The 13936-nt window shown below is 39.6% G+C and overlaps 1 protein-coding gene across 1 annotated transcript in view; it reads right to left on the bottom strand.

Moving 5' to 3' along the window:
* Nucleotides 1–12432, bottom strand: part of igsf3 (immunoglobulin superfamily, member 3) — a 121660-nt gene extending 109228 nt beyond the window's left edge. The window contains exon 1 of the mRNA XM_079465121.1: nucleotides 11784–12432. Coding sequence (XP_079321247.1) covers nucleotides 11784–11823 — 40 coding nt within the window. The 5' untranslated portion in view covers nucleotides 11824–12432. The remainder of the gene's footprint in view (nucleotides 1–11783) is intronic.
* Nucleotides 12433–13936: the final 1504 nt, after the last annotated feature.

The following is a 13936-nucleotide window of genomic DNA, read 5'->3' as shown; positions in this document are numbered from 1 at the left end:
CCCCTTTTTGACATTTACAACCTACATTCATACTACCGATTTTATGATGCTAAACATTGCTCGCAAATGATAAATGTTATGAGTGTGCCTGCCTTTGTGTGTGCACCATTTCCCTTGTTATCTCAATGAGGGGGAATAAACTAGGCATGGAGGTGTTCGTAATGAAGCCAGCCAGTGAGGTGTGGGGCAGAGGGGCACAGTTGAGCCAGGCTCTCCTTACAGCAACCTCCTGTTAAATAGACGCTCACAATTTTAGCAAATGAATTCGTTTCCACTCGATTTTCCTGAAAGCCAATTTTCTCCAGGCCTCAGCTGCAGGGAAACCAGATGAATGAAACGGCAAGTGGACGGACCTTCGTGTGCGTTACAATTATTGGCCTCAGGATTTCGGTGTGAAATAGTAATAGACCAACAACACCACAATTTTACCCTGAACAAAAATGATATGTAAATTATATAAACATAATACCAATACTGATTTAATTTTATAAACATTACTAATGCACAATCTGCAAATTTTCTGCAATTTTACAAATTTCTGTATATATCAAATATGGCCCTGAGCAGATTATTTCACATTACAGATGTTTACATATAGTTTACAATTGGAAAGGTTATTAAACCGGTCACTGGTCTTCAAAAAAATCCTCCAAGTCCTGCGCAATATTTGTATTATCTTCTGTATATCTAACCTCTTTTCAACAGTGACTGTAGAATGTTAAGATATTATAACACTCGGGAAGACTGAAAGACACAAGTAACGGACGAAAATAACGGAGGTGGTGTGTAAATGTGATTGACACAACGCGAGGTCGTATTTATTTTTTAACGTGCAGAACTTTCAGACTCAATGTCCAATGGCCTTTACACAAAAAAAGATTATGCTAAGAATTACAAAAGGAGCAAACATCAAGAAGGCAACACAACACATTACCAGTCAGGTGTATGTCAACTTTAGTACAGGATAATCTATGTTATTATCATATAGCTAGCTGTGATTCAATCACTAACCATAGATCAAATATAATCACAGCCATGCTGTTATTCAGTACAACAGGACTTTTGCTCATTCAATTGTGCTTAATTATAGAAAATACAAGAGTGTGTGAATGACGTCGCTGTCATTACGAAGCCGCTTTCCACTGGAGAACACAGCATCCTGCATTAGCCACTGAAGTGTGCATTAGCATCTGCCTTTTAAAACGCTGATGCATTAGAAGACCAACGTGGAGCAAAAAAGCACTTATAAGACCAACTCAGAACAGCTAGTTATTGGAACTGTGCGTTTTGCCCCTTACTTCTTAATGGACGTATCACACAAACTGAAGAGCAAAGGCTATTTTGTTTAGCTTCCCCGTAATTGGCAGCCATTTAGCCCTTCAAAGCCACTCCATCTTTAGCTTCAAAAGGAAGCCTGCTGCTTAACACAATAGGTGAGAGTGCTGGCCCCTGTTTAACGCAGATTCATTTCTTTCAAGGGATTGGCTCGCTGCGGACCTACGATTATCCATTCGGAGTATTTTCTGCTTTTAAGCGAAAGCATCGACCTTGAAGATAAAGACAGTTCATGGATCTCGCAGTTGGCTATTTATTTCGGCTCCATGAAGCTGCTATTCTTTTGTTGGGTCAGGATGTTTCTTCGCTGGACCTTGACTGACGGCTTTAGATGAACTGTAGTGCTTGTTTCTGGCACACACTGGACTCATTCATCTTCTACAGTATGAACAATATCCTCAGGACAAGGGAACAGGTGGTACACCGGTCCACTTCTGACTGCACATGTACATTAATACAAACCACAGTCACGCCTGTGGTCAAGACACCTGATGCCCAACACGCCTCTACATTGCAAGGGTCCTAAAAGAACTAGGCCAGACAGGACATTTATGTGAAACATGTGTGGACATCAGTGGAACGTGCATGTAACCGAAATGTTTCATTTGACAGGGTCAGATAACGGAAACACATAAAATTATCTGGGGTCCGAGGTCCAAAAAAGCAAAAACATTGGCAATGCCATTATCAGTCAAATCCAACTATATACTATAGCTTCTGCTCTAAAAGGCCTTGAGTGAGCAAAGTGGTGATAAAATATGTGTGGTCTTGTACGTTTATTAACCCACCCAAGCATGAGCTTAAGATCACATGCCCATGTAGCACTCCCACACCGTACCTTGAAAGTCTTATAAACAGTCCTACTGCTTGCCAGTTTTGTTAGATTAACTAAAAATTGTCTGTTCCCAGAAGACTTCTTCTATTCGATTTTTAAGTAGCCGGGTGCACAAAGATCAGTGCTCTCCCTCCCAGCAAGAGGATACGAGCCATTCAGCCATCTGCTGACCTGCTGAGTTCTTCTCTCCATTAATAATCCATTGACCCATCTAACACTTTGCTTTTTACTGTGAACACAAAGGTCAGACAGAGGGCTTACCATCTACACATCTCATACACGCACTTTAAATATGTATGCTCACATTTATGTTCCAAAGACATTAAAAAGTCATAAATGCATTTATATGTTACAGAAACATCATCTTTCGCATCAGAAATGTTACTCCGACGCTGCAAAAACATAGAAGCTAGGTCAAAAAATGCTAAGTGCTTCCTCTCAAACCCCATAACCGGCATTTGCATACATATATCCAGAATTTACAGATATGATGAGTAAGTTAGTTGTCATTTGAGCTACTTTGTAAGAAGGCCTCAGTACTTTATATTATAGGTAACTCGTGGGCCTTTAAATACTCTTTGTATATTCTCCTGTTGTGGAGGCTGCTCTTATTACCAAAACAAGAAAAACACTGGATAAATCTTTTTGAAAAACAACTCCTTGCTACATTATACTACATTAACAATAACACTTAACACAACTGGATGCAAAAGCATGTAGAGTTGCAGCTGTATTTCACTACATGACAGCGATACTTTCACGGTTTTTACTTAATCCTGAGGCAAAGGAGGCAGTAAAAGTCATTAGTGGCACAGGCAGAGGAAATCGCTAACACATTTAACTTGTCAGCAGTGATACCGCATGCTTTAAATGTAGCTGTGGCGTTTATCGATCTAGATAGTTAATTTAATAGTTAATTTCATTTGAGATCAATATTAATCTCAGTTTCCACTTGCTAATTTTGCCGTATCTATCGAGTAAACGTAACAACAGTTTTGAGCTTCCGTCTCTTAAATGCAACAGGTTTAAACTGTGTCCTAACCAGTTCCTAAGACAGTTTTTGTACTGATAAGCGACCATGGATTCAATATGACACTTTTTCGTCACGTCTGGTTAGGACACAGTGTCTGCTTTCAAAGTTTAGTCCTGCGCTGTATTACGTCAGACCATGTTTTATTTCCCCCAAAGGTCTTCGCCGAAAACCCTAAATTATCTGTGCCGTGAATAGGTTAACAACATCAGATTTATGACCGTTGTTGCACTGCTAAGTAACTTTACCGGAGTCAATTTCACAGCTGTAGTACACTGGATAAAAACATGACAAAAACTTTGGGTTTTGGACATTGGATCTTTTGACGCTGCCATTCCTACCATTAAACACAACAACCTCTTAAATCTAATAAAATATGACAGACTGGTGAGAATGTATTTCAAGCCCCAGCTCTACCTCTAACCCCAAAATCTGTTTTGGTTTGTAAGAATGTTGCTCCAGCACCAAAATAAGATATTGATCTCGAAATATGTGCCACTAGGATAAAATCCTATTAAACCATACTAAGCCTTCAGTCATAACAACATCTGTTCATTCAACCAACGCCCATACATTGACCCGCCTTATTGCTGTCCCTTGAGTCCCCTCGTGAATTATTCATGAGCCGGTCGCAGACACCCCATTTCACAGTTTCATCCGTCATTACCACGGACATACAAAAAAATTCAGTGTTTGTGACCAGTCCACTGAGCAGTGCTTTGAAAGCCCCTCATCCCATTCTGATATTCGTCAGATCCACTGTCTGCGATGCTGAGTGTCTAGTCTGCCCGGCCCCAGACCCCCTCCAGACACACAAACCAACTCCCGACTCGGAGCGTTTGTCTTTCCCTCCCCCCTCTCCATTACTCCTTTTGTTTTTGAGCAGTGTGGAGGGTCATATTACAGTTCAATACTTTTCAATCTTTTGACAATATTCAATATATAGAAACTCAATATTTTGGTCCTTGCTCGTAAAAGTATTTCTTTTTTTCAAGCAGTCAAACATTAAATAAATACTTGAAGCTGCAATCTCTAAGTTTTGCGTCTAAATCTCAGCTTGACACACAAAATGACTGCACTACTTATCTTTACGAGGGTCGAGATTCGACTGCAATAGGCATATTGCAATGGTTTTCAATAACTGAACTGCTTTAATACTTTGACGATTAAAGGTTTTAGGTCTGCCGAGAGACGAATAAACTGTGGTGTGAGAGCAGTAAATGTAGAATACAAACTGTTAATAAAACATTATTAAATATTATTAATGTTTGTATTTAAAATATTAAATAGCATAAGAGAGATATATCTTTATTGTTGGTTATTTTCAAAATTGTTGCCGTTACACAATAGGACACATTTACGGTTTATATGTCAAGATCCCATTTTGATAAAATTTTAAATGCTTTAACAAACTGAAATCTCATATCACATTGGTTTGCAAGTTATCAACACTTTTCTCCAGTATTGTGAAATCATAAATGACATAATTTTGAAAATGTTCTATATTCTAAACTTTAGAAATTATACATCATTATTATAAGCTTATCATTGCGAATCGGGCTGAGGTAAGAAAACAGTTTTGAACGCTGATTTTTGATTACATTCAGTTCAAAATAGTTATGGATTGAAGCTTAAAAATCTATAAAATTGCGAATATTCAATGTTTAGCTCACAGTGGAAATGCGACCGCACTGAATTTACAGATGCATCCTCAGCAAATGACAGTTTTTATCTTTTAACTCAAAATCTCCATCTGTATGTGTGTGCATTCAGCACAACATCGAAAGGCAACTAATTAACAAATAATTAGTCTCTTCTGGCAGGCATTCTTAGCATTTGTCAGTCACACTTAGCTTTTAGATGGCAGCATGGCCAGAAAGAACCCTTCATCCTCTAATCTCTCATTTCTAACCCACCATTATGGCCCGTCCACTCGCTTCTTTGTTCTAAAGAAAACAGACAGCAGCCATCAGACCACAGTTAATGAAGCCCTGCCTGCATACGGATCCTGATTGACGGCTTTATTCTATGGTTCTAAGTGTGATCACTCAGATGCCTGGGGTTTGCGAAAACAATAATGGCAGAATGTGACTTCAGAGAGTTAGCTTTTCGCCTATATCCAGAAGTAGTTCTCGTGCTCGACAGACACTTATCATTAGGGTTGGCATTGTGAGTGTTTTCAAGACCTTCAAGCGAGAGAAGTGAAAACTTCTGGTGGTACCAGGGTCTTGTGAGCGTGCAGGACCTCTAGTTATGTTGGCTTGACGAAACAATCCTGCTGTATGTCAACCAACTCAAAACCTTGTGTTTTCATCCCGTCATGGTTTACTCTTTTAAGATAATTAAAAAAATGGTTGTAACCAAACAGTGGGAGAAAACTACTTCCATGGAACTCAATTGTGTTCCAGAATTGCTTTGTTTCATTATTCAAAAAATATTTGTTTTATTGAACACAAAAGAAGATTTTTTGGGGGTGAACTATCCCTTTAAGAATGTAATCCATAGCTGTCAAATACTCTAAATGTAAACAGATAAACAAAGTCTTAACCTTGCTTTCTATCTGTTAGGTCTACATAACCCAAAACATTTCTAACCTTCAGATTGCTAAACTAAAAAAACGCGAACAGATTTTCTTAAACATTTCTCGTCTGGTTTACAGATGTACCATGGCAGAAGATATCAATGTTGTATTACAGCACATAGCAAATTGTCTTTGGGGTGGGTGAAAGGGCTTCCGCTGGTCATTAGGGGTGTGCTGTGTGGGTGCGGGGGCGGGGGGTGCACACAATGGTGCTCGGCTGTTTGGAGATGGGGGCAGGAGGATCTGTCTGACTCAAAGGAAAATTCGAAGTGTCACAGCTACATTTAAAGATTGCCGCTTGAGGTCCAGAATGTTTTAATGTTTCCTGATCAGATCTTCAGAGAAGGCCTAGTCTTCCATGTTTGTACGTGTAGAACAGCCAGAGACGGGTACCAGACATGGATCAGAACCCACTGCCAAACTCTTGTGTAATAGCCAAGGGGGCAGAAATGAGCTTACCAGCCCCAGCCACATGCTGCATGTTTCCATTTTGTTTCCATATAATCTGAGCCACTTCAGGCAAACGCACACCTACAGTACCCACGCACAAAAATGCGCAAGGAAGAGACAAAATAAACCACAAAGCCATTCAAATGCGCAGAGACATTGGAGCTTCAAAGTACAATCACAAACACTTGAGCCTATAAAGTCTTGCAGTAGCAGCCCAGATAATGACACATCAGACACACCTGAATTAAATGTCTTCTTGATGCTCCTAGCTTGATTCTTTACATGCTTCTAGCACATCAACACATCCTACAGGGACAAAGAGTAAACTATGAAACATACCAAAGCTAAGGCTTTCTGACCGGAACATCAAATACTGTTATTGCAAGATTAAGTTTAAATCAATTACATTTATTTATAAACCAGCAGGTATGATCTTATAAATTAGATAAGGACCCAATGTGTCTTTCCATAAACTTGGAATATAAACCGTCTTTCAAAGCTAACATCTGAAATTACATCAAATAAACATCTGAAAAAGACGTGACAAGTAAATGTTAGGGAAACTTAAAAAATACTATTTTGGGTCATGTCTTGATAAGCATTAGTATCAGGCACAGAAGAAAAAAAACATTGGTGGGTCTCGCCTGCCAGTCAAGTGCTCAGTCAGCTTGCTGTACGGTGGGTTGGCCGTGTATCCATTGAGATTTGAGAATAAAACTTTCATAGTTCACAAAAAAAAATCTCAACCTGAACTACTATTTAAACGACATCCCACAATATTGAACCATAAACTATGAAGCCAATGCCTAGCCATGGCATGAAAAGTAAAATGTAAACATAGCCATCTCCATTTAAAATGTTTTACTAGAATAATTGAAGTGGAATTACCAGCTCATATAGACAGTTCAGACAGAGGGTAATTACCTGTGAATATACACAGAAATCCTCTCTATGATGGTGATTAATAATCCTCTGAACCGTGAAAACTGAACAGTATGTTATACACACATCACACATAGGATGTATTATGCAGATGACAAACAAGACCATGGCATATACTTAGGCAAGCATTTAAAAGTCACGTATAAGCGTTTTGGGGCTGAAAGGGTCACTTTAGTGTCAGACAGCTGAGATTTTCTCAACTACCACGACAGTCAAGGTTTTCAAAGGGCACCAATGTTCTTTCAACAACTGCGTAGCAATAGAGTGACACTCAGATGACTGAAGAGTCATAGAGAAGAACCGAGAGAGATACCACAGAGTTGAGTGGGAGGTGTAAAGAGGTTCTTCTGAAAGACAGCGTTGATCATGGGCCTATGAAAATGTATTAGCCATTTATCTGTGCAATGTGCGTGTTCTACGAAAGCTTTACATTTTGGTGGGTTTCATAACTCCATGTGCAGAAGCTGAATCTTGGGCGTACACAGCACCGAGGTCTTACATGGTAAGGTTTTAGAATGAGCACTATGCCTACTTCAAATGTCAGTCAACCAGTTTTCTGTTCCCCCTGAGACAACCTTTCCATAACAATAACAGATTCATTCTATAGAAAATAAACTTGAATGCCACAGCATTACAGAGAATGTGTTATTCTGATCCAGGATGACAAAATAAGGACCATAAATAAATATTTGGAACTTACCATACATTACCCTCAAGATGTTTTCAAGGTCAATTGGAAAACCCACTATAAGACAAGACTACATCAACAGAGCCACTAACTCTAGTATTAAAGGCCCAATGTGTAATTTGGAGGATCTGTTAACAGACATGCAATATAATATAAATAACTGTCTTCAGAGGTGTAAAAAGACCTTACATAATAAAGCGTTGTTTGGAATTAACCATGTTGTTTCTAACGTAGCGCTAAACTGACAGACTGCTCTACAGAGCGCATTTCGTTAATACGTTATCTAATTCAGTAGTGATGCACCGAAATTTCGGCTGCTGGAAACATTCCCCCGAAAATGGCCTTGTTGGTTTTGGCCGAAAGAAAAAATATCTGGCGCCCCCGCCTCTACCTTTAGTGCTCATACTCAAGATCAAAGTATGATCATGTTGCACCGCATTATAACCCAACGTGATGCGATGAGATTCCTGTGATAAGCGATTTGTTTGTCAATACCAATTGTTTGTCAATTGTTTGTCAGGACGCAACAATCAATCACATAACACAGCCAATCTCATGACTTCAGTGATGCCTCAACGGACGCTAAACTATAATTTCAGAATCTAAACATGTGAAATCAAACGTGTATATATAGCCTGTCCTCATCCATCTTTGCCGATTAATATTAATGAGGTGCAGAACTAACATCGAATGAGATCGTTGTGTGACAAAACCTTTGATTAACATGGAAAAGATACCTTTCATCACGTGTCGTGGCATTGCATCGCTTTTGCTTAGGACACGTATAAGCCTACCATTTTTGGATTTGATATCGGTTTCGGCCGTTGAGATGTTGGTTGCAATTGGCAACCTCGCTAATATCTCTACACTGCCTCTTTAAAAGTTCTTGCAGCCATCCTCCTATATCTACCAAATAGCCTCCTCAAAAGAGTTGAAGCTGTTAGGCAGGAAAACTCTCTATTACTGTCAATAGAGAGGTGTAGTGCCTCACACACATTCCTAAAACCACCAAAACCCTTTCTGTGAGGCTTTAATAAGTCAAGTATAGTGAACGGCTGAGAATGGGAACCTTGTTTTTTGTGAACTCCATGCAGTGAGACTAACCTTGGCTATTGCGTTCGAGTCAGTAGGAGGTTAATAAAGGCTTCAAACAAACACCTGAAATATTCTCTAATGAAGTCTCTTTTCTCTCACTTCTTACTATTCACCTTTTCAAATGACAGTCTGCTCTACTGCCTTCAAACGCTTGCATAAAAAAAGTGTGAAAGCATACTTCTGGTCTGTAACGTGTTTCTCAAATGTGACAACGATGCTTATTAGGACCCCTTGTGCTTTAACAAACCTTATGTTCAGACAAACGCACCGATATTATCAATCTACATGCATGCCCTATCTGCAGGCCTCGATGTATGCATGACACCTTGAAATAAGAATTCAAAACAGGCCCAGTAAAAAACATTTTCCCCACGAGTGAGAAACGCTAATTATGGACACCATGGCTACGCTAAAAAAAGAGTTGCGCAACTGTAAAAGTTTTTACAAGGTGTCAAAGTTTTTACTGTAAAAGCTTTTACAGTTGCGTATACCAGTTTGACGGCCTATTAACTTGTGTGAACGAGAGTGGTCTTAACCAGAGCCATTGAGAGAGAGTGGCGTCAACTCTGTTGACTCCAATGGAACAGTTTTTTCACAGAAATGGTGTTTCATGGAGGATCTCAATAGTACCTCAGAAGTTACTAGTCGCGATTAGAGCTGCAGCTAAACAGGCCGATTGTGACGAATTTTTAACCCAATTAAATACGTAAGTCATTTAATGAATTTAAAAAAATGAAGGAAATAAAGCAATTAAAGAGAATTACATAACTTCCTGGAACTATTTGAACCCTCCATGATTCACGTGACACGTGAAAATTTTGAACTTACATTGTCACGACTCTCTCTTTCAATGGCTCTGGCCGTTGCAGCCTCTCCTGCTGATTCGTGAGTGTTACAGGACAACGCCGATGAGATAAAAGGGGGATGGTGAATTACGGAGCAGTTTACTGAAACGTTATGCCGTCCATCTGTGAAAGGCTCTGCTGTGTCACCAGCTTACATGCAAATAAAAATTAGCCAATTCGTGTACATGTAAATTTCCTCAAAAACCCTAGAGCTCTTCTGTTCTCTGGCCCATCTGTGATGAAGTTCTTCACTAGAATATGATGATTTGCAAGTCATTTATTCAGGGACATAGAAGCCACCTGAAAAGTTGGGGGACACAATAGAAACCTTATAAGCTCATGAATGTTAATTCGGGGAGTACGAAGCGAATTTTACGTAAACTAGATATAATTTCCCTGGATTAAAAAGAAAATTTCAGATCTGAGAGTCTAGTTAGTCTCTTTTTTAAACACAGTCCAAAGAATGAATTTTATCCAAGCATTTTAACGCCATATACAGGGCAAAATGCTCCTGTGAATGATCATATGATTCATTTCTGCATGTAATTCTCAGACCCAAAGTTGCAGTGCAATAGTTGGCATGCAAGCCACAGACACAGCTCTCTGACAACGTAAACGCAGGAACAGATGATAAATATTTATGTGGTATGAAAGCCAAGAGTCAGCCAATGGTCCATCCTCACTCAGTACCCTCCCTGCAGAACTAACATGTCTCTTGTCCGGGAGGGTAAGGCCATCTGTTGTTTGTGAAGAGGTAGAGAGGTCTGAATGACTATGCTAGCCTGGTGAGGTAAAGAATGGGGGATATGTAAAGATGATAATGTTTCGTCGGAGTCTGACACAAGGTCTTTCGTGGCTATAGTCTGTTGGGGGTTCGACTGAGTCCAGTCTCGGTGTCACATTAACCTAGTTTAAGAGCAAAACATGCTTTAAAAAAACTACACACAAACACAAAAACTCCAGCTGTCCAGCAGCTGGTAATAATGTCTAGACTAGTCATCTTCAAAAGACAAATATTAAAAATAATCAAACTAGCAAAGAAAAACTGTGACTTCCTGTGACTAATACACTCTTCTCTACCCCACTGTCAATCACGTCAAATGCAAACATGACCCGATGACACACTATTACAGTATATGACATCATACAGGTGTGTGCGGTCATGTCTAAACTGTAGGCAAAGGAAGGTGTGTTGGTTTGTCCTACGTTTCGACATGAGCGTTTAAGCACCCTTGAGCTCTAGATGAATATTTAAAACAGGAAGTTATCTAGGCATGCTTAAGGGTGAATTGTGCAGTGTTCCCAGATCAATCAATGTGTCCACGTTTGCTTGATTTAACCCATATGGGTACATCAATCTCCCGCAGGGCTTTCTAAAACTACATTAACCTGAGACTATACCCTTCTCATCTGACCAGAGCTGTTAAGACCCAGCTTGTGTTTGTCAAAGTGGGGGAAAACAAGTCAGGAAATGCATCTTGGGACAAAATCAACTCAGTGAATATAACTCTTAATATTAAACAAGGAGGGATTCAGACAATGTTCACTGGACATTCTGCTTCCGAATGCATTCTCACAGCCACACTGCTTCAATACTAGGATCTATATGGAGTCTATACATTGTATACAGCCAACATGACAGCTTTAAAAAGCATATGATTATATAGCTCAGGGAGGAAACCATCAAGCCGTTTTCACTACTTTGACATTCAACAAACATAATACTATAATATCTTTACTTCTCTGGCATTTAAAACTTGAAAATCAAGCTTTAACTTTGAGCATCACTAGTTGCAGAGGTTGTCTGTATTCTTTCTAATATAAGGTTCATTCATCAAAAAGGACAATGAACAGCAACAAGTTTTTATTAAACAGCCCGTGTAATATGATGTCCTACAAAAAAATGAAAGGACAGACATGCGATTCATCATCTCTTGTAGGATGTCAGAATGATGAAATGCGTGGTTAAAAACGTAACTCACCAAAAACAGCAAAGGCTATAATAAGCCATTGGATTTCCATAGTTCCCAGATTAAGTCCTGATTTCGTGAAAAAATAATAAATGTGTTTATAATAATTTCCTATTCCGCACTGAGAGCTCGACCTTCAATGATCAGTCCGGATGGAGTTGTAAACGCGTACACCTGTTCGGACCTCGTCAAAGTGCGTATATACACACCGACTCCAACGACCGAGTCTCGTCCAAGTGAGACGTATCTCGCCTGGTTGAAGGATGAATATCCAGCCGTATTGGTTCAAACGCTCGTGCGATTGAAGAAACCCTTTGGTTGATGTCCTAGAAAAATTACATCCGCCGTTCACACGAACGAATCCGATTCGCGACTTGCACGATTGCACAGCGCCTCGCAGATCTCTCTTGTGCGGCTGATCCCGGCACGCCGAAATGCGCGCAGCCCACGCGTGGACGAGGAGTGATACCAGTTTGTCCAGTTTGCGTCAAATAACCGTGGTTGGGAATAAACTTCTTCAGCGTGCAGTATCTCTGTCCGACTAAAACGTAACGCGAGGTGCAGCTGTAGTTTTTCTCCGTGAGGAGCAATACGACGATGATGCTCTCGCGATCACCTTCAGCTCCTCTATTGTCACACACGACACGGAACGACTCCCAGTAGAAGACACTAGGCGGCCCAGCCCATTTAGACTTCCACTCGCAAGGGCTGTTGCCTGAGGATAACCGAATCCTACGAGGACCACGGTCTATGGTTTAAATGTCCCGGCGAAATAAATGTGATTCGGGTAATTTTTGGTTACCAAATCACAGACGTATTAATTTCGTTAGTGTTGCCTAGATGCAGTTGTCTCTAGCGACAGCGCAGTTTCTGAAACTCACTTTTCAGTTTAATGGTCGCTATATAAATTCTAACATTCTGCGTATAATTTAATCCCGGTTTGTGTACAATTAACCTTTAAAAGCACGGTTTGTTTATTGAAACGGATATTTACGACCCGGTTGTAAAGCGATCGTTGATACCGTTGGTCGTTGCTTTATCCGCGTGCACCGAGCTCTATAAACGACTATTCTTGTAATTCGTGTTGTTGTTGCATTATTTACACACCGCATGAGAAAGTGTCAATTGGGGCAAACGTTGAATATTATTTCCTGCTGTCCTAAGGTTCACTTTTTAAACTAGCACTCCTCCCACTTTACCGGTAAATAAACCCACCCCTTGGCGGAACTCCAAGCCAAACCACTCCCTTTTATCAGGTACCAGCTGCCCCCTAGTTTTCAAGCAAGTCTATGTTGAAGCCATAGGTTGTTCGGTTAGCCAACTATCAGCAGCACATTTTAAAAAGGCGTATAACATAATGATATTGTTGATGATTTGACAACGATGATGATTTGCGTGCTTATTGTACAATTTTTTATTAAGCATTTTGTTTTGACTTTTCTGTGGAGGTTTGTATTTTTTCCATCTCTCAACAATGGTTGCATCCAAACTGAAAAGACTTTGAAATGAATATCTGTGCTCTGACATCTAATACATCTAATATGTAATCTAAAATATATTAAAATGGTTATTATATTGTTTTAATCAAACACAATCTTATTAGAGTCAGAATTGTATTACAAACCGTCTGAAGCAATTCCCAGAGGGTTTCGGTAGTCCTGTTTGGGGCACCACCATTGTGTCTCTGAGCACTTAACCTCTGCATCCACAATGATGAGGCTTTCTAAAATCAATTTGAATCCAGTCCCATGTAAAGGTCAGGGATGAGATTTCTGTCAGTCACTCATTATGAAAAGAGAAAGATGTGTTTTGCTGTAGCATAAGTGATAAAAATGAAATATAGTAAACTCGCCGTTGTTTAGTGAAGAAAAGCGATACAATTATGGTTGTTTCAATGTCATTATTAACAGCAATGAAATTTGCAGGAATATTATGTTTGCATGTGTGGTCTAGTCGTCTTGCTCCTTTTTTTGTGTAATTTTAGAAAATTATTCAGAATCAGCAATTGACACGTTGTGGTAGTGTTCTCTTGTTGTGGTTGATGTCTAGAAGATCACTGACAAATGTATCCATTGCTAAACATTTATTTGTCAGTTATTTGAAGTTTAACTGGTGATACATACCAGCAGAATGATGCAGAATTCCAAGTCTAGTTCTCTCGGTTA

The sequence above is a fragment of the Barbatula barbatula genome, assembly GCF_947034865.1.
Source record: "Barbatula barbatula genome assembly, chromosome: 9".
NCBI classification, from domain to species: domain Eukaryota; kingdom Metazoa; phylum Chordata; class Actinopteri; order Cypriniformes; family Nemacheilidae; genus Barbatula; species Barbatula barbatula.
Note: the sequence above shows the minus strand (reverse complement) of the source record. Positions and strands in the feature narration are given on the sequence as shown.